Below are 22108 nucleotides of genomic sequence, written 5' to 3' on the forward strand. Positions count from 1 at the left end.
ATCCACCACTCACAAATACACATTGTTGTTTTTATATATGGCACTGAAAATCCAACAATAATATCTACTTTCCAAATTCTGATTCAGTATTGGCGGACATATTGGATTATGCATAAAAAAAATGTTGGCTAATTCTTCTAATATCAATTTATATATCCCAAAGAGCATCTCTACCAAATTCGATGTTTGTATCTGGCGTGTAACGGTTTCATAAATATTTGGCGGTAAGACCCAACTTGTTTCTTTTACTTTCTAGCTTACTTACAGAGAAGGTAGCTAGCATGCCAGCTAGCATTGTTGCTATGGATTGTGCACCTTACATTGTTTCGCTAAGTAGCTAAACAACTAGCTGCTGGTTGATGTTTTCCTTTTTTCAACCAGGGCAGACAAAACATTCACCTTCATTTAAAGGAGATATGTTCCTTAAAATGTTTTGTGTAACTGACTTAAAGTTAAGGAATCTTAAGATGTTTTATGCAACCGGGCGCAGGAATACATGGTGTTTTATTGAATTACAGTTTAACATTGAAAACTGTAATACAAGTGCCTAAGTAAGTATGGATTTATAGGAATTTACATTTTAAAAGTAGAAGTGCATAGAAGTGTTGGAATTAATTGTATCAACTGTATTTATCAGAACGAATGGCACTTATTTCTAGTACTGTTATTGTTAGACGAATGATCAGAATTATTTCAGAAAGTGTTGCATTCATAATAGCTCAAATGTCGCTCTGCACCTCTTTCTCTTCATTATCATAACTGTTTACAACGCAGTTCTTTTCATGTCCATACTGAGTAACATTTGCACATATAGGGGAGTTGAGTCTTTTTCTATAACACACTGTGTTGAAAAGGAATGACAGCATTTTACAATGTAAATGAAAGCTTTACAAAATAATGCCCATTGTCCTACACATTTAAAGGAATTTAATGTGTTCCGTCACGTCTCTCTTTTTTTATCATTTGTGAAAACCCCTATTCCTGAAACAAAATATTTGTTTTGTTCTATGTTGGAAATCAACAGCAGGCGGCATTGTTTTATATAAAATAAAAGGTCGAGAAGAACGGTAATACATTTGAAACAACAGTGGGCTGACATGAAACACGTATGTTTAATTTTAAATTCAATATTTCCCAACTCTAGTTCATATTGTGATAGTTTTGCTCTATATCTTGGCTGTTGGTACTGATCTAATCTGAGTGACCCTCTGCTTACAGTAGTTTACATGGTAGGAGGCCCAATTCTCAGAAATTAATAAGGTGGAACAGAGTCACTGAGGCTAAAAAGCTTAATTTTTAACAGGATTGTATGTTGTTGATGAATCTCTAAGGCAACATTCCCATTGAACAGCTATGAGCAAAGGTGAGAGAGCCTTTGTTATTTCTCAAAAATAGGCTAGTAGCTATTGATGACTTGGTTGAAAGTACGAAAAAACAGCAAAACATATAGGCTGGTGAAGACTGAGTAGATATTAATGTTGTATCTTTCCTTTGGGAACATAGCCCAATAATTTAAGAGCATTCTTTTTGAATTTGTATTGGCAAATCAACGAAAGTGTGGCTGCTGTGCCTTGTGTGGAGCCGAGACGTCACAATGCCAAGTAAAGCACAAGAGGTAAGTCAATGAGGAAGTTGGAAAGTTTGTAGAGAAAAGCAAAATAGCAGGAAGTGCACTGTACCTGTGTAATGTGGTTTAGAAATTATGCATGTATAATACTTTTGTAAAAAGCCATGAGCTATTACAAGTCCATTATAGTCTCATAATGCACAACATGTAATAATGATAATTAAGTAATATTCTACTTGGAAATGCATTTTTTTTCTCCAGGTCATCTTCATTAAAGTTGTTTGATGCGGTTTACCAGCACACTTCGTTTTACTACGGGCGACAGGTTCAGGTTCATCATTGCATTCTTTATCAGAAAGTAGGCCGACCCTCTTTGAAGTAACTTACTGGAGATCAATTCATTGCTCTCTTTTTATACTGAACAAAAATATAAACGCAACATGCAACAATTTCAAAGATTTTACTCAGTTACAGTTCATATAAGGAAATCAGAAATACATGCCCTAGTCTATGAATTTCACATGACTGGGAATACATATTTGCATCTGTTGGTCACAGATACTGTGGATCAAAAAAACAGTCAGTATCTGGTGTGACTGCAACACATCTCCTTCGCATAGAGTTGATCAGGCTGTTGATTGTGGCCTGTGGAATGTTGTCCCACTCCTCTTCAATGGCTGTGCGAAGATGCTGGATATTTATGGAAATTGGAACAAGTTAATCCAGAGCATCCCAAACATGCTCAATGGGTGAAATGTCTGGAGAGTATGAAGGCAATGGAAGAACTGGGACATTTTTAGCTTCCAGGAATTGTGTACAGATCCGATGACATGGGATCGTGCATTATCATGCTGAAACATGAGGGGATGGCGACGGATGAATGGCATGACAATGGGCCTCAGGATCTAATCACTGTATCTCTGTGCATTCAAATTGCCATCGATAACAATTGTGTTTATTGTTCATAGCTTATGCTACCGCCACCATGGGGCACTCTTTTCACAAAGTTGACATCAGCAAACTGCTCACCCACATGATGCAATTCGCATTGTCTGCGGTTGTGAGGCCGTTTGGACGTACTGCCAAATTCTTTAAAATACGTTGGAGACGGCTTATGGTACAGAAATTAACATTCAATTCTCTGGCAGGAGCTCTGGTGGACATTCCTGTAGTCAGCCTGCTAATTGCATGGTCCCTCAAAACTTGAGACATATTTGGCATTGTGTTGTGTGACAAAACTGCATATTTTAAAGTGGCCATTTATTGCCCCCCCCCCCCCCCCCAGCACAAGGTGCACCTGTGTAATGGTCATGCTTTTTAATTAGCTTCTTGGTATGCCACAGCTGTCAGGTGGATGGATTATCTTGGCAAAGGAGAAATGCTCACTAACTGGGACGTGTTAAAAATTTGAGATAAATAAGCTTTTCGTGCATTTTTCAGCTCATGAAACATGGGACCAACACTTTACAAGTTGCATTTATATGTTTGTTTTAGTGTATTTATAAAGCTCTTTTACAAAAACTGCCGCTGACCTAACATCATTATTAACCTTTAGACGTACGAGTTACCATACCCGGTCGCAGGGATGGCCAACTCTGGAAATCCCTTCAGTCTCCTCAGAGTTAGGTTAATCAGCTTTTAGTTTCTTTGCACCCCATGTATGGAACAGAGTTTCCTACAACTGGATGTATTGGTGCCTTTCCGGCAGGTTAAAATGATGAATGGGGACCTCTGCTGAGGAATTTGATCGTTTTGAATTTTGTGTATTTGTATTATTTTGTCAATTGTGTGCATGCAGGGCTCCCTTGCGACAGGGATCCCTCAATGGGACAATGTTCAAACAAAGGTAAATCATCACAAATGTAGCCTTCACTTAGTTTTTGTCTTCTGGCACACCGTAGCAAAAGTTTTTGCAACGAAAAACAACCGTTTGAACAATTTTAGATTTTGGTCACTCAATTTCAGTCCGCCTCCGCCACGTTTTGAGGCTATTGAACAACACAACTCTGGTGTGTTTTCTAGGATGCTGTGATCAACCTGAAGTCTGTCCAGGAGATCTCCAGGGAGCTGGGGTTTGAGTGGACTGTTCTGGCCTACGAGCTGGGCTTCTCCAGGACTGAGGTCCATCAGTTCCATACCACATCCACAGAGAAGACGGTCCAGGCCAGAAGCATGCTAGAGTGCTGGTGTGTGAATGGCCCCGTTTGAATAGCTTTCCAATGCATCCTTCTTTCCTCCTGTCCTTGATATAATCAGAGATATAAGATGACTGGATTGGTTGCTTTGACCTATCCATATCACGTACAGATCCGTGACTAGTAAAGGAAAGGTCAAGGGGATGCATTTTTGGAGGGTTCGAACAGGACCTCTGTCATGGAATGATTACCTAATGTAATGTGGAAGAAATGTCTTGTAAAGATCTGACATGAATCTTTATTCTACGTCAGAGGGGCATTGTCTTTGTTCTACACACAGGTAATGTACCCTGTTGAACTCAGCCTATGTCTCAATAGAGGACTGCAGTGTGTGTGTATAAGAGAGACAGATGATTACTGATCATTCTTGTGCTATTAACGCATGATTGGATTTATTCTGTAAAACAGATGTATTTATGATCAACAGCATAGATACTAACATCACAAGAACAACACTTGAAATGTACATAGTCATTACATTATTTGATTATAGAAAATATCAATTTCCAATGCAGAGACATAATGTTAAACCCTCTTCCCCTCACTCTATTCCTCATTTCTCTATCAATCTATCCCTGTATCTCCCTCCCATCCCAGGTATGAGAGATCTTGGGACAAGTCCAACAAGACCAAGTTGCTGCAGGACGGTCTGGAGCGTTCCGGGCGCCGCGACCTGGCTGAGAGGCTGCGCTGCCTCCACTGGGGCCACCAGAAATTGAGCCGCAGGGTGGAGCTGCCATCCGCCTTCCCCTTCCTCATCACTGTCCACAGGACCATCGAGAACCGTGACGGCCTCCGCCGGATCAATGACCTCAGCCGCAGATTCACCTGAGGCGTGAGAAAAAATATGCCTTGATACACATGGACACACAGATATACACATTCTCTAAGCACATGCAAACACACACAGGCAGACATCTATTGATCTATCACTGATGAGATGGATGTCTGTACAGCCACTTCAAATAACTGATTGAATTCACATTCAAAACAGTCTTTGAAAAATATAGACAAATAAACAGATTTTAAGATAATGGATTTCGGTGCGTCTTCTTTTTTGAAAACACTGCACTGTCACTACATACCATAAAAAGGTGAAATGAAAACCAGCAACCTGCAGTATTACTGTAAATAGCCAGTAATAAATAGCCAGTAATAAATAGCCAGTATTAAATAGCCAGTAATAAATAGTCAGTAATAAATAGCCGGTAGTAAATAGTCGGCAACAAATAGCCAGTAATAAATAGCCAGTAATAAATAGCCAGTAATAAATAGCCGGTAATAAATAGCTAGCACTCAATATCGAGGTCAGAGGTAGTTTCTCTGGGTTCAAGTAGTGAACTTCAAAGTATCATTTACTCAATTATTTTGAGTTAGCGATCTAGCTAACGACTTCCTCAGGTGTTGAATGAGCACCAAATTAATTTAGCCCATTTGATATTAGTGCCTGTCACGTTCCTGACCTGTTTTCCGTTGTTTTTGTATTTGTTTAGTATGGTCAGGGCGTGAGCTGGGTGGGTAGTCTATGTTATGTGTTTCTATGTTGGGTTCAATGTGCCTGATATGGTTCTCAATTAGGGGCAGGTGTTTGACGTTTCCTCTGATTGAGAACCATATTAAGGTAGGCTGTTCACACCGTTTGTTTGTGGGTGATTGTCTTCCGTGTCAGTGTTTGTACCACACGGGACTGTTTCGTTTGTCTAGTCTGTTCCTGTTCGTGCGTTCTTCGTTTTGTGTAAGTTCTCATGTTCAGGTCGGTCTACGTCGTTTTTGTAATTTATTCAAGTGTACTTCGTGTTTCGTCTTGTCTAAATAAATTCATCACCCGCTGCATTTTGGTCCGATCCCTACACCTCCTCTTCAGACGAAGAGGAGGAAAACAGCCGTTACAGTGCCCAAAAAGATGTAGACAAATACAAATGTTCAGTAACCCTATTTTGACAGTAAATAAAAGGAGCAATTGCCTGACTGTCTAACCCAAAATTCATGACAATAACTGGTTTAGGTTGCACATCAAAATATCTGGAATCATGCAATCCTGCTTGGACAATTTATTTCTAGAATCATACCATCCACTACACTTAATGGAGCACTTTGAATTACTTCATAAGATGATTAGGTCACTCATATTTGCCATTGTCTGACTGCAACAAATTGTTGGTGCAACCAAATCATTGGCTCGTGCACCAAATTAAATGTTAGTATGGAGCCCTTTGACTATGCTTTCAGACATAGGCTATAATTCACATAATCTATATTATATTTAGGACCTTTATGCTCTCTCACAATTCGCAATTTGGAAATAGTTATCATGACACAAGGCGAGACCCAGATGCAGACACAGGAGGCAGATGGTTGGAGTCTTACAATGTTTATTAATCCAAAAGGAGTAGGCAAGAGAATAGTTGTGGACAGGCCAAAGGTCAAAACCAGATCAGAGTCCAGGAGGTACAGAGTGGAAGACAGGCTCGTGGTCAAGGCAGGCAGAACGGTCAAGGAAGGTAGGTACAAAGTCCAGAAACAAGCATGGGTCAAATCTGGGAGGACTAGAAAAAGGAGAATAGCAAAAAGCAGGAGAACGGGAAAACCGCGGGTGACTTGGAAAACTTACAAGACGAATTGTGGCACAGGGAGACAGGAAACACAGGGAAAAATACACTGGGGAAAATAAGTGACACCTGGAGGGGGTGGAGACAATCACAGGGACAGGTGAAACAGATCAGGCCATGACAAATAGTAATGTTACTAAATTAAATAATGCTATATAAGAACACGTTTTAATAACTTTTTACAATATGTCTGCGTGTTAGAAGTGAAAGTAATCAAAAAGTAATCAGATTACATTATCCCACAGGATTAGGTTACTGATTAGCCTACTTTATTCATCAAGTAGGCTAACTGTAATCAGTAACATCAGCAAACTGTTCGCCCACATGACGCCATACACGCTGTCTGCCATCTGCCCTGTACAGTTGAAAATGGGATTCATCTGTGAAGAGCACACTTTTCCAGCGTGCCATTGGCCATCAAAGGTGAGTTACGATTCCAAACTACAGTCAGGTCAAGACCCTGGTGAGGACGACGAGCAAGCAGATGAGACGGTTTCTGACAGTTTGTGCAGAAGTTCTTCAGTTGTGCAAACACAGACTTTCAACAGCTGTCCGAGTGGCTGATCTCAGACGATCCTGCAGGTGAAGAAGCCAGATGTGGAGGTCCAGGCTGGCATGTTTACATGTGGCCTGCGGTTGTGAGGCCGGTTGGACGTACTGCCAAATTCTCTAAAACGATTTGGAGGTGGCTTATGGTAGAGAAATTAACATACATTTTCTCTGGCAACAGCTCTGGTGGACATTCCTGCAGTCAGCATGCCAATTACATGCTCCCTAAAAACATGAAATATCTGTGGCATTGTGCTGCACATTTTAGAGAGCTTTTTCTTGTCCCCCAGCACAAGGTGTACCTGTGTAATGATCATGCTGTTTAATTGATGGATTATCTTGGCAAAGGAGAAATGCTCTCTATCAGGATGTAAACAAATTTGTGCACAATATTTGAGAGAAATAAGCTTTTTGATATTTTCTGGGATCTTTTATGTTTTTGTTCAGTATACATTTTTCAAGTAGGATTGGTTCAGGTTCTTTCAATCGCATTCAACTCATACTACACCTGTCTGCCTATTTGTCTGTCTTGAGCCATCGCTAGCGAACTTGTATCAACTGGGTTCAGCTCGCTAGCGAACTTGCGATCTGGAATCAGGAGGAGACAAAGTTCCAAGAGGAAACCACGAACAAGCTACTTGTTACATCTTCGGTCGTCGTGGGAAAACATTTGTAACTACTGCTTGCAGTTCTAAGCCAACCTAGATACTAAGGAGATCCTGAGGGATATCGACGAGTATTAACAGCTTTATGCTATGGAGGAAAAAACATACTCCATCGTGGAAAGATCCGGCTACCTCACAAAATAACTGAGGGGGAGCTTGGAGTTTAGTCAGAGTGAAATTCTCACGCTTCAAGGAGAGAACAAGGCACTCACAGCCAAAGTAAAAACCCTCGATTCCAACATGGATTGTCTTCTCAGGTAAAACAGGGTGATGAGGGAGTCGATACTAGATATACAAACCCGAAGCGTCCAATTATCCAGAGGGGAGACTGTAAACAAGGTGGCTTTCCACCGAGTGCACAGAGTTGGAGCTCGGAGTGACAAATCAAACGTTATTTGTCACATGCGCCGAATACAACAGGTGTAGACCTTACAGTGAAATGCTTAGTTACAAGCCCTTAACACTTATTTATTTAATGCATTGTTGGTTAAGTAAAAAATTGAAAATAAAAGCAACAAATAATTAAACAGCAGCAGTAAAATAACAAGCGAGGCTATATACAGGGGGTACCGGTACAGAGTCAATTTGTGGGGGCACCGGTTAGTTGAAGTAATATGTACATGTAGGTAGAGTTAAAGTAACTATGCATAGATTATAAACAGAGAGTAGCAGCAGCGTAAAAGAGGGCTCTGGGTAGCCATTTGATTAGCTGTTCAGGAGTCTTATGGCTTGGGGGTAGAAGCTGTTAAGCCTTTTGGACCTAGACTCGGCGCTCCGGGTACCGCTTGCCGTGCAGTAGCAGAAAGAACAGTCTATGACTAGGGTGGCTGGAGTCTTAGACAATTTTTTGGGCCTTCCTCTGACACCGCCTGATATAGAGGTCTTGGATGGCAGGAAGCTTGGCCCCAGTGATGTACTGGGCCGTACGCACTACCCTCTGTAGTGGCTTGCGGTCGGAGGCCGAGCAGTTGCCATACCAGGCATTGATTGTGTTGTGTCATCTGCAAACTTGATGATGGTGTTGGAGTCATGCCTGGCCATGCAGTCATGAGTGAACAGGGAGTACAGGAGGGGACCCCGTGTTGAGGATCAGCGTGACGGATGTATTGTTCCCTACCCTTACCACCTGGGGGGCGGCCCGTCAGGAAGTTCCGGATCCAGTTGCAGAGGGAGGTGTTTAGTCCCAGGGTCCTTAGCTTATTGATGAGCTTTGAGGGCACTATGGGTTGAACGCTAAGCTGTAGTCAATGAACAACATTCTAACATAGGTGTTCCTTTTTTCCAGGTGGGAAAGGGCAGTGTTGAGTGCAAAAGAGATTGCATCGTCTGTGGATCTGTTGGGGAGGTATGCAAATTGGAGTGGGTTTAGGGTTTCTGGGATAATGGTGTTGATGTGAGCTATGACAAGCCTTTCAAGTGCTACAGATCAGTAGTCATTTAGGCAGGTTACGTTAGTGTTCTTGGGCACAGGGACTATGGTGGTGTGCTTAAAACATGTTGATATTACAGACTCGGACAGGGAGAGGTTGAAAATGTCAGTGAAGACAATTGCCAGTTGGTCAGTGCATGCTCGGAGTACATGTCCTGGTAATCCGTCTGGCCCTGCGGCCTTGTGAGTGTTGACCTGTTTAAAGGTCTTACTAGCTACGGAGAGCGTGATCACACAGTTGTCCGGAACAGCTGGTGTTCTCATGTATGTTTCAGTATTACTTGCCTCGAATTTAGCTTGTCTGGTAGGTTCTTGTCACTGGGCAGCTTGTGGCTGTGCTTCCCTTTGAAGTCTAGACAAAGACCAATGGTCCCCAACATATCATCGCAAAATGTTAAGACTATCAACAAAAGTAGCTGATCAAAAGCAGGGGAAGGGAGCTTAAAGGGACCAAATTCCCCAGGGGATAAACAAACATTGCAAGAGGCTGTATCATGTACAGGGGCAACAGAGGGAGAGGGGTAAGCGTGCCTTTCTCATTTTGAACAAACTCTTTATAGATGGACAGCTATTCCGAGACAGCTTCATAACGCCGTGGCTGTACTAAATTCTATAGGGACTTCAGGTTACAAAAAAAAGAAAATATGGGAACTGTAAAAATATCTGAACACTATGAAGTGGATATGTGCACACACGCTCACTTACACATACGAATGCATACATACATACATTTACATTTACATTTAAGTCATTTAGCAGACGCTCTTATCCAGAGCGACTTACAAATTGGAAAGTTCATACATATTGTTGATCTCTATCTTCTCTCACTCACTTTCTCTCTATTGTCGAGAACTTTTCTATAATTGAATATGTTTTTTGTTTATCTATCTTTTGTATGGCTTTTTCTACATGTCTCTATGGTTACAACAAGCAATGGGAAAATATCGGAACAGGGACATTGGGGAATAATAACATATTGTACGGAATACATTTGTACTGTAGTGAAGCCGTCTCTAGAGTAATGCAAGGCCTCTTTCATGATCATGTGAAACGTCAATTGCTATGGAAATGCTGGTATGTGTTTTTCTATGAAAATTATGTTAAGTGTAATTATGATGGAACTATGATGGTGATACGATACGGATTACAATTATCATCCTGAATATTAAGGCTGTACTCACTTCTTGTAACACACAGACACTCAACCAGGCAAATGGGCTGGGTTATGATTTATTTAGTCATCACACATTATAGTCTTACTCTTATCCAGACATCATACACACTCTCACTAAATTACATCCAATATCACACACCTACTCAGATTTACTACACACATAATTACTTGACTCAGTTTTCTAACATCTGTGGCATTGGCTCACAGGCAAACAGGCAAGGGAAGAAAACAAATATTGCTAGAACCTGTTTCTTGAATTCTAAACATCAGACATTTGAAATCTCTAAGTTTGACTATCATAATACCTCTTATGGCAGTAACTTTACAAGCACTAATTATTGTGAGAATAGTATCTAGATAGAGCAAGGGGTGAAATATAATACCATTCAAAAGTTTGGACACACCTACTCATTCAAGGGTTTTTCTTTATTTTGACTATTGTCTAAATTGTAGAAAAATAGTGAAGACATCAAATTATTAAATAACACATATGGAATCATGCAGTAACCAAAAACGTGTTAAACAAATCAAATATATTTTCTATTTGAGATTCTTCAAAGGAGCCACCCTTAGCCTTGATGAAACCAAAAGCCAACCGTGCCTATTTTAGGAAAATCGTCCACATGCCAAGTGTAATTGCGCCAACAACTATTGCCGCATTAGAACTCTGAGTGATCCAGTTTGTCCCGAAACAAAGTGTAGTAGATACAGCTGGGAATAACTTTGTTAGCTTGGTGGCTAACATTAGCAGCTTAGCTAGGTTAGCGGCTGTTTCAAGCAGACTGTAACCTGTCAGTTAATGAAGAGGTCAGTAGTCTCTCTAGGGCATGGCTAGGCAACTAGAGTCAGCCGTGGGACGATTTTTGTCAGAGTTTATGAGGCCGCAACATAATTATAAATATAGCTGTGAGCAGCAATGAACGGGGTTCAAAGGATGACAGAAAGGAAACAAGATCATTTGGGGACAAGAAATAGAGGTCCTAGCTGTTAAAAGATAAATGCGTTGTGTGTGTGTGTTCCTCTCCGTGTCCCCTGCCTGGCAGACATCAACGAGTGTGAGGACAGCGGTCTGTGTCTGGGAGGACAGTGCACCAACAACCCCGGCTCCTACAGCTGATCCTGTCCCCGGGGCCTGGAGCTGGTGGACGGGACGTCACAGAGCAGTGGTTTACGTTCGCTCGGCTCTCCTCCAGCAGGGTTTGTTCGTTCAGCTCTGCATGAGCAGGGTTGCCCTCCGTATGTGGCTTTGTTGCCGTTGCGTGATGAGGTCTGGCTCTGGCGACAGCGTTGAAACTGTGTTCCCTGACAACTCTGGCGGGGAACATAAAAATTACACTGAGTGGCTGTGCTAATCAACAATGTAGAAATGCACTCACATACTCGGGAATAAGCACTTTCCTTTAAATGGTGCTATTGTCAGTGTTGTACAAGTCCACTCTCACTCTCTCTGTAGCCGGCTCTCCCTCACTCTAAGCTGGGCTGGCTGTGTTGTAGCATCGATAGCCTCTCTCAGCTGTCCTCCGTGTCTGTAGTCGCGGGGGCAAACAAACATACAATTAGAGCATGCACTGACCTACAGCTTGGAATCACACACACATTAGGCATAAGCACTTTCCTTTAGTAGTGTTATAGAGAGCGTTGTAATGGAGTCTTTGTCGCACACAGGTGATCAGTGGAGGGACAGCGGTCGAGGTGTAGCGAGAAATCAGAGTGGAGAGGGTCCAAGTCGAATGGTTTGTTGCTTGGAAATATCCTGAATCATGATTTTAAGTCATGGTCATGGAAAACGGATTAAAAAGTTATTTATGCGTGATGTAGTAGTTTTTGCTTTGCAATTACCTAAAACATGATTTTTCAAACATGTCCATGAAAAACTGTTTAAAGAGATATTTTACAGTTGTAACACAAATAGTGTCCCTGAGCATCTGCTGTACTATTTGCATTGAGGAAATTGCCTAAAACATGATATTAGCTCAAGGTCATGAAAAATGGATAAAAAATATATTTCACCACACGGTACTAGTTGTTGCTTGGAAATTGCATAAAACATGATTTTAGCTCATGGTGATGGAAAACTGTTAAATATATTTCACCGTGCTGTTTAAGTTTTTGCTTTGAATTGACCTAATAGATGATTTTTCAACCATGTTCATGGAAAACTGCCTAAAAATACACTGAACATAGATTGTTTCCTGTTTTTCCAGAATTGTAACTTTAGACTATGGTCTGATAAGGGTGTCACTCTTCTGGAACATTGTCAGGAGGAGGGAGTTCTTATGTCTTTTGAACAGCTGAAACAGAAATACCACTTGTCTAACAGGGACTTCGTTAGTTACCTACAACTACGAAATTGTATTAGGGTGACTCTCAATGGACAATGGAACCTAAGATGTCACCTATTGAACAACTCTGCCACGCAGACCAACCACTGTTTAAGACCATTTCCCGTGTTTACAATGCTCTTATGTCAGGACAAACACTGCCTGAGCTAGACAAACCCCGACTTAGATGGGAAAAAGATCTGAGTATTAATCTTGATGAGGGATTATGGAGTGACCTATTGTCACGACTTCCGCCAAATTCGGTCCCTCTCCTTGTTCGGGCGGCGTTCGGCGGTCAACTTCACCGGCTCTCTAGCCACCGTTGATCCACTCTTCATTTTCCATTTGTTCTGTCTTTGGCTTCACTCACCAATACCTTGTTTATTATTTAACCCTCTGTTCCCCATGTTGTATTTGTGAGTGATTGTTATTTTGTTTCGTGGATTATTGTCAGGCGTTGCACTTTTGTTTTAGACCGTGTTTTGGCACTTGTATGTGTTATGTGCTGTCATTTAGTAACTGGTATTAAAGTGCGCCTGTTTATATTACTCCGCTCTCCTGCACTTGACTTCGCCTCCCATATACACGCATTACACCTATGCAGGGTTGGTGTTACTTCCACATTGAACTCCAGATACAAATCAGCTCTATATCACCCCATCTAGACTACACAAGTTCAACCCTGATATTTCCTCCCTATTTTTTAGATGAAGATGAAGGAACATTCCTCCATTCCACTTGGCAGTGTTCAAAACTACACAGTTCCTGGCTGGGGGTATGTGATACCATTCCCTTTAGACCCGGAGGTCTGTCTACTGGGTAACTTTACTATTTCCAATCTTAGGCAAAGCCATACTATAAAGCTAACAGAAATATTGCTCGCGGTTGCCAAGAAATGTATTGCCTTGAAATGGAAATCGGATTCCCCACTGCCAGTTGCAATGTGGCTATCAAAAGTTAATAGTTGTATACCACTGGAGAAAATCACTTACTGCTTAAGGAATAAGTTAGACATTTACAGAATTTGGCAACCTTTTATTGATTATATGGAGAATCTCCCCTCCCCTCATATTGATAGAATCTCTATGTAATGTTTCACACTTGATGTATTATATGTAGCCTACGGCAGGTGACCATATGATCCAATGTCTCATGTTTTTATTACAACGTTTACTTATTGTATTTTTGTATATATAAATATATTTTTAATTTATTTATTGCATTTTACACTCATCTGTTGTCTTGTAAGGTTATTGTCACTCTGTTACATTGCTGTCTAATATCTTTTCATTTTTGTTTTGAATGTTCTTAATTGGAAAATGCAAAAATAAAATATTTAAAAATAAATAAATAAATACACTGAGCTGAAATAAAAGATCCCAGATCCTCCATATGCACAAAAATATTATTTACCTCAAATTTTGTGCACAAATGTGTTCACATCCCTGTTGGTTAGCATTTCACCTTTGACAATGTTACGGCTCTCGTTGGTGGTATGAAGAGTGGACCAAGGCACAGCGTGGTAAGTGTTCATGATTCTTTTATTTCAAAAACACTCAATCAAAATAACAAACGTGAAAACGAAAGCGCACAGTTCTGTCAGGCAGAAACACTCAACAGAAAACAAGATCCCACAACCTAATGGTGGGAAAAAGGGCTGCCTAAGTATGATCCCCAATCAGAGACAACGATAGCCTCTGATTGGGAACCACACTCGGCCAAAAACAAAGAAACAGAAAACATAGAATGCCCACCCAAATCACACCCTGACCTAACCAAATAGACAAATAAAAAGGCTCTCTAAGGTCAGAGCGTGACAGACAAGATTATCCATCCAGCTGATAGGTGTGGCATATCAGGAAGCTGATTTAACAACGTGATCATTACACGGTGCTGTGGACAGTAAAGGCCACTCTAAAATGTGCAGTTTTGTCACACAATTATAAGGCCACAAGGTGAGACCCAGATGCAGACACGGGAGGCAGATGGTTTGAGTCTTGATATTTATTAAACAATCCAAAAAGGGGTAGGCCAGAGAATGGTCGTGGACAGGCATTAGGTCAAAAACCAGTTCAGAGTTCAGGTGGTTAGGGTCAAAAACCGGGAGGACTAGCAAAAGAGTATAGAAGCAGGAGTATGGGAAAAACGCTAGTTCACTTGAAAAACATACAAGACGAACTGGCACAGAGAGACAGGAAACACAGTGATATATATACACAGTTGAAATCGGAAGTTTACATACATCTTAGCCAAATACATTTAAACTCAGCTTTTCACAATTCCTGACATTTAATCCTAGTAAAAATTCCCTGTCTTAGGTCAGTTAGGATCACCACTTTATTTTAAGAATGGGAAATGTCAGAATAATAGGAGAGAGAATTATTTATTTCAGCTTTTATTTCTTTCATCACATTCCCAGTGGGTCAGAAGTTTACATACACTCAATTACTATTTGGTAGCACTGCCTTTAAATTGTTTAACTTGGGTCAAACATTCCAGGTAGCCTTCCACAAGCTTCGCACAATAAGTTGGGTGAATTTTGGCCCATTCCTCCTGACAGAGCTGGTGTAATTGAGTTAGGTTTGTAGGCCTCCTTGCTCGCACATGCTTTTTCAGTTCTGCCCACAAATTTTCTATGGGATTGAGGTCAGGGCTTTGTGATGGCCACTCCAATACCTTGACCAAATGCCAGTGTCTTCATGTGAGGCTGAGATGAGATTCAGTGCACTCCACAGGTTGAAGACTTGGCTACGGGCTAGCATGGGCCAAGAGAGACTGAACGGCATAGTTGTCTGTAATGTACATAAAGACAGGCTGTACAGTCTCAAGAGGGAAAATATCTGCCAGCAATTTGTTGGATCCATTGAAACCTGCAAACATATGTTCGGTTCTTTTGTTCATTAGTTCAGTAGTGTGTATAGCTGTGATTCTCAACCTTTTTGGGTACTGGAACCCCTGCATATTTTGAGGCAAGGCAGGCAATGTTTTGAGTGGTCCTCAGGGACCCCCACCCCCTCTATATTATATGTAAAGTTACTGGAAACCTTGTGGTACTGAATACGTTCATTACACTTTTTATTTCACAGACCCCTTGCAATTACACCAGGGACCCCTAGGGGTCCATGGACCCTTGTTTGAGAACCCCTGGTGTATAGTATGATATGTTATTTTGTTGAGTAGTTTTCAGTTTTTAGTACATGACAGTACACAAATTATTTATTTTGTTGTCCCCCTCGGGAATTGCTCTTGAGAAAATGTAATGTAATTTCCCCTCTTCCTTAACCACACCTTTTATTGTGGCCCTAACCTTAACTTTCCTCTGGGAATGTTTTATCACCTCATGACCACTTTTATAAAGATGTATCCCTAGGAGCAATAGAATTAGAGAGCATGTGTATTGCTTGTCCTCTTTGAGGTACATTGTCCTCTAACATAACCCTAACCAATTATGTACTTATTTATTTATTTAATTGATCCAGTTTGCATGTTTTATGATTTTATGATATAACATTTATTTTAAAAGTTAAACCTTTTTACCCTCAGCACTTTATCAATTATTGTCTTCCTCCTGTTGTTGAACTGTTATGGGTGACCCCTCGAAGCTCTCTGACTTTCATGTTCTCCCACCCTCTCCAGACCGGTCAGATGTACAATATAGAAACAGGGCAGAACGTTTCTATAGGCCCGTGCAACCCAAGGTTTGATACTAGCATAAACAGAAACCCTGTTAAAGCTAACCACAACCCCCACCCCTATCCTAACCCTAACCTCAAACCAAACACTAACCCTTCACCTTAAATTCAAATAAAATGTATTTAAATAGCCCTTCGTACATCAGCTGATATATCAAAGTGCTGTACAGAAACCCAGCCTAAAACCCCAAACAGTAAGCAATGCAGGTGTAGAAGCACGGTGGCTAGGAAAAACTCCCTAGAAAGGCCAAAACCTAGGAAGAAACCTAGAGAGGAACCAGGCTATGAGGGGTGGCCAGTCCTCTTCTGGCTGTGCCGGGTGGAGATTATAACAGAACATGGCCAAGATGTTCAAATGTTCATAAATGACCAGCATGGTCAAATAATAATAATCACAGTAGTTGTCGAGGGTGCAACAAGTCATCACCTCAGGAGTAAATGTCAGTTGGCTCTTCATAGCCGATCATTGAGAGTATCTCTACCGCTCCTGCTTTCTCTAGAGAGTTGAAAACAGCAGGTCTGGGACAGGTAGCACGTCCGGTGAACAGGTCAGGGTTCCATAGCCGCAGGCAGAACAGTTGAAACTGGAGCAGCAGCTCGGCCAGGTGGACTGGGGACAAAAAGGAGTCATCATGCCAAGTAGTCCCGAGGCATGGTCCTAGGGCTCAGGTCCTCCGAGAGATAGAATTAGAGAGAGCATACTTAAATTCACACAGGACACCGGATAAGACAGGAGAAGTACTCCAGATATAACAGACTGACCCTAGCCTCCCGACACAAACTACTGCAGCATAAATACTGGAGGCTGAGACAGGAGGGGTCAGGAGACACTGTGGCATCATCCAATGAGACCCCCGGACAGGGCCAAACAGGGAGGATATAACCCCACCCACTTTGCCAAAGCACAGCCCCCACACCACTAGAGGGATATCTTCAACCACCAACTTACCATCCTGAGACAAGGCCGAGTATAGCCCACAAAGATTTCCGCCATGGCACAACCCAAGGGGGGCGCCAACCCAGACAGGAAGATCACGTCAGTGACTCAACCCACTCAAGTGACGCACCCCTCCTAGGGACGGCATGGAAGAGCACCAGTAAGCCAGTGACTCAGCCCCTGTAATAGGGTGGTGCTGGTGTCTACGTGAACCTCTGTTTTCTCCAGGACCTTTGTAAAATGGTAAAAAGTTGCTCCGGGGTAACTGTCAACTTGTATGTTTGGGTTGTGAAATGGAGAGATTCTGTTAACATTGGAGTCTCTCAACACCAGTATTGGTTTATTTCCCTGGAAATTCCAATCCACCTTCACTATCCCTAAACGCTGCCCTGATTCCGATCAGGAGATTCCCAGATCCTCACGTTCAAACGTTGCCCTGGCTTTGGCTAGGAGATCCAGTGGGCCATTGGTCTATGGAGCATCATGACGGTTGAAGTACTTCCGTAGCTTGCTGGAGAGGTGGCAGCAATGTCGAGTCATGGTGTATTGAACGAACCCCTAACTTCGGTTGGGAGAAAAGGGCCAAGAAAGGGGCTAGGTTGGCTTATATAATATATATATATATATATATCCAAGGGGGGCTCCATTAGGGGTTCCCCCTAAAACACTTGAGGGCGTAAGGAAGGTGTCAAGATGGTTGGAAGGGAGTACATCCCTAGCTTGGCTAGGATCGATAGCCTCTGGCTCGTTAAGGTAGGGATGTAAGGGCTAGTCCAACCCCACTCTGCATGACACCAATTAGGGGAATGTCGGATAATCTCTGACAGGAGGGTATGGGGAGGTAAGGGGGGGATAGACTTTAACGATACAGCTGGGCGTGACTCGACTGGGTTTCCATTTGAGGATATCCGACCGTAGCATGCACACACCTTCGCCATCGCACTCAAACCATATCCGGGGCCTTGCTACCGGAATTGGCTGTGATTCCTCATGTCAAAGTGAGGAAAATCGATGAAGTGGGGGTGTTAACGGCGGGACGTATTTATACGTCTCTTAGTGGATCTAGATGGAAATGCGTCATTACCAGAATCAAAGGAGTTTGCTGACCAAAATCCACTTGAACTGTTCCTCTGCCCCCAATCTCGCATACGGGACCCTCCAAAACTGCCTTTGTGGGTCAGTAGGTAATCATCTGCCAAAACAGCAGCTTCAGATGCAGTCCGTACTTTATGTTAATTTATATAGGTAGCAAGAAATCAGGGACAGATTCTTTAAATTGTTCGAGAACAATCAGGTTGCACAAATATTCAACACTAGTGACTGCTGACGCATTACACCAACAATTGAATTGAGTTAACAAATCCCGTGAAAACTCAACATGGGACTGTTTTTCAACTTTCTTCAAAGTTCTGAAACGGTGTCAATACGCTTCAGGGACCAACTCGTAGGACAGCAGTTTTAACCATTGCGTAATCGTCACTATCTGTAGGGCTAATAGATGAGTAAGCCTCCTGAGTCCTACCGGTCAAAACACATAGTAGCATCAAAGTACAGTCTGCATCAGGCCAAGCGTCTGCTACACGTTCAAATAACGTAAAAAATGTATCAGGATCCTTTTCAGTAAATTTAGGCAACAACCGGAGATTACCAGCAACATCAAAAGGCGGAGAACGATCAAGGGAAGAGCGTCCCATTGAGTTACTTGAGTAGACATTCTCAAAAGAAAATTCACCTGAAAGCTTGCCTTCTGACAAGTTCTAACCGCTGATGTTGCAACCGCAGATCTGCTTGTTTCCGTATCTTGCTACAACCTTTCCAAATCAAGTTATTTATGCTGTATCAACCTTTCCAGATCTTTGTCATGATTTAGCTGTAATAAAAGTAACTCCTTTTTCCTGCTCAAATGTCAAACCAGCACTAGACAACATTGGCACATCCAACACAGCTGGACTAGGTTCACTCAATTCTACCTTCAAAATACCAGCTGAAAGCAAATTAGCTGACTGAATAGACCTCACTGTAGCTTTGAGACGTGTGTCACTAATCCCAACATGATAATACTCACTCAACTTCAAAAGCTGTTCCTTCGTAAACTGCATAAGCAACACTTCAGAAGGAGCACAGACAAAATCCTCAATAGACAACATAATGCCACAACCAACTGAACAGATTAGTAGCCCAAACTTTGAACTGCCCTAATGAGCACATCGACTGCAGAACAAGTAGTATATAGCTGACTTAACAGTGCAAAAACAGATGAGTGTATCACTTGAGTTTCCCCAAAACCTATTGTTAAACTTTATCCTAGTCTTCGGTGGCTTTGCGACAGGTAGTGATGCACTAGAGCCCGCTGGCACGAAGGAGGAACCAGCTTGCTGGTAACCAACCCCGAACCACGGATGTGCTCCCGAGACAACTGCTCTGACCGCTATCACCACACAAAAGTCATAAATGACGCACAACGTGCTTCCAGCAGGAACACACTGCTATACCTAAGAGGGGAAAGACCATAGCTCTGGGCAATGAGTTATGTCTGCCTCAAAACTTCTCACTGTCATACATGGCAAAGACATCTCACCTTCATAATCCGATGACCCAACAGGGAACAGAACAAAGTGTCTCTAGACAGTACAGGAAAAGGAACTTCGTCATCATCTCTCCACTGATGCACCAAATCAAAACTTATAATAAATAAACAAGTCATCAAACCAATACCTTATTGGAAATGTATCTAAACCAATTGAAGTGTGATTTAACACAGCTACAAAAAAATTGAAAATAAACATGTAACTCCCAATATATAGTAGCGTATACAAATGGCCAAATAGCCATACATGCTTCTGGGACAATACCAGAACTAAGCAAACCACAAGACCCACCAAAGAGTCACGAATTAGCGCTAATCAATTACCATATACCATGTATACTAGGGATAATGTCAAAACAGCCAAGGCAAGATCCCAGATGAGACCTCATTTGTCACAACCTGGCTCTTAGATGGTGACAAACAGGGGAGTCCACACATCAGCAGTTAAGGAGTAACAATAATATTTATGAAATAACTAACAAAGTATAAAACTACAAAGGAAAACTAACCTGTGAAGTGTGAAAGTAGGCATGTGTGAGGATATGTGTTTTATGCACTATAGCCCGCCACCACATAATTTGTGATTGAATATTGTATGCTGTATCTGCTTTGTGCATGTGTGCCTGTGTGTGTGCTGGAAGTAACATTTTGCCCCAGATAGTGTGCTGAGAAGCTGTGGTTAACCTTGAGCGAGAACAGTGTGCTTTCTATGCAGGTGCAAGTGGCTCAAACAATGTTACAGAGCTGTCTGACCTCAGTCTCCGGGGTGTGGGAGCGTAATCTACACAGCAACAGCGCCGGACACCAAGGAGCGCCAAGAGGCTGGGACCAGCCTGAGCGCCGGCGATAGGCTGACCAAGTTTAAACCACGCTCAGCCTCTACTGTGATAGGCCAACAGACGGGTTGGAACTACGTCTATCACCGTATAAGAACAGCTGTTTACTTACATCCTGCCAGTTCTCTGTTCTGCCCTGCGAGGTGATACAGAGAACCCGTATATACGAAAATTGCATTTACCAGTTATCGCTTGAGTTTAATAAAAATACTTAAAGTATATTCGGTGACTCTGAATCACATTTTGTCCTGATACCAGATTTGAATTGACGCAAATCCCTTATATTTCTCAGAGTGAGTTGTGCGCAAAAGAGAAAGGCAGCCATTGTTACTCCCGGTCCTAGTGAAAAGCCAACTGTCCCGGTTGATATATTATCGAATAGATATTTGAAAAACACAACCGGACTCCGGTTCTAAACATGGATTATAAAAAACATTTGACATGTTTCTGTGGACATTATGGATATAATTTGGAATTTTTGTCTGCGTTGTCGTGACCGCTCTTTCCGGTGGATTCCTGGGCATAACGCACCAAACTAACGGAGGTATTTGGATATAAAAAACATCTTTATGGAACAAAAGGAACATTTGTTGTCTAACTGGGAGTCTCTTGAGTGAAAACATCCGAAGATCATCAAAGGTAAACAATTAATTTGATTGCTTTTCTGATTTTCGTGACCAAGTTACCTGATGCTAAGTGTACTTATTGTTTTGTCGAGCGATCGATAAACTTACACAAACGCTTGTATTGCTTTCGCTGTAAAGCATAATTTCAAAATCTGACAGGTGGATTAACAAAAGGCTAAGCTGTGTTTTGCAATATTACACTTGTGATTTCATGAATATGAATATTTTCTAGTAATATTATTTACCTGTGGCGCTATGCTACGCTATGCTATTCAACGTTGCTGATGACAATTATCCCGGATCCGGGATGGGTGGTTCAGAAAGGTTAAGTTGTGAGGTCTGAGGCTCCTCTAGTGTTTGGTGGGCGTGGCCCAGGTGGTGTGGGTTATTTTGATTGGTCCGTTCTGTTACTATGCCATGCGGCAGAAAACAGGTTTTGGGTTGAGGGGTTCAGATTGAAATAAGAATTTAAGTGGGATGCAATTAAAGTTGGTGTAGGGTTAGAGTTAAGGTCGGTGAAAATGGGTGTATATCTGTAGGTGTGGTGTTCTGTGTTTTGCCTACCTTTGTTGTAATCTTTGTTAAATTTGTGGAGAGATGTGTTATCTGGTTGTCTCACTGTAAAATGATGAGAAGTGTGTGGGTATGCTGCTCCTCTAGTGTTTGGTGGGTGTGGCCAAGGTGGTGTGGGCCTTTTTGGTTGGTCCGTACTGTTGCTATGCCGTGTGGCAGAAAACAGGTTTTGGGTTGAGGGGTTCAGATTGAAATAAGAATTTAAGTGGGATGCAATTAAAGTTGGTGTAGGGTTAGAGTTATTAAGGTCAGTGAAAATGTGTGTATATCTGTAGGTGTGGTGTTCTGTGTTTTGCCTACCTTTGTTGTAATCTTTGTTAAATTTGTGGAGCGATGTGTTATCTGGTT

At 41.9% G+C, this 22108-nt stretch overlaps 1 protein-coding gene and 1 long non-coding RNA gene across 3 annotated transcripts; one reads left to right on the forward strand and one right to left on the reverse strand.

Annotated features, from left to right (window-relative positions):
- The first annotated feature begins 1352 nt into the window (after window positions 1–1352).
- On the forward strand, window positions 1353–4796 carry LOC139538171 (p53-induced death domain-containing protein 1). The gene is made up of 3 exons (XM_071340047.1): window positions 1353–1615; window positions 3590–3753; window positions 4360–4796. The coding sequence occupies exons 1-3, from the start codon at window positions 1595–1597 to the stop codon at window positions 4592–4594; spliced, it is 420 nt and encodes a 139-aa protein (XP_071196148.1). The 5' UTR covers window positions 1353–1594; the 3' UTR covers window positions 4595–4796.
- A 5432-nt stretch (window positions 4797–10228) lies between these two features.
- Window positions 10229–21879, reverse strand: LOC139538328 (uncharacterized). Of its 2 annotated transcripts, none has more exons than XR_011667709.1 (2): window positions 21752–21879; window positions 10229–11714 (listed from the first exon to the last, which is right to left on the reverse strand). It is a non-coding gene; the product is annotated as an uncharacterized lncRNA (long non-coding RNA). The 2 variants fall into 2 exon arrangements; XR_011667708.1 differs by having other exon boundaries at window positions 10229–11941; window positions 21752–21822.
- Between the last annotated feature and the right edge of the window lie 229 nt (window positions 21880–22108).

Source organism: Salvelinus alpinus, chromosome 14 (genome assembly GCF_045679555.1).
Source record: "Salvelinus alpinus chromosome 14, SLU_Salpinus.1, whole genome shotgun sequence".
Lineage (NCBI taxonomy): Eukaryota > Metazoa > Chordata > Actinopteri > Salmoniformes > Salmonidae > Salvelinus > Salvelinus alpinus.

Bases quoted from the DNA above. Each gene is read 5' to 3' on its own strand.
- LOC139538171 (XM_071340047.1), top strand. From the start codon at position 1,595: ATGCCAAGTAAAGCACAAGAG. The intron at 1,616-3,589 runs GTAAGTCAATGA...TGTGTTTTCTAG, and splicing joins TGCCAAGTAAAGCACAAGAG to GATGCTGTGATCAACCTGAA. The intron at 3,754-4,359 runs GTGTGTGAATGG...CTCCCATCCCAG, and splicing joins AGAAGCATGCTAGAGTGCTG to GTATGAGAGATCTTGGGACA.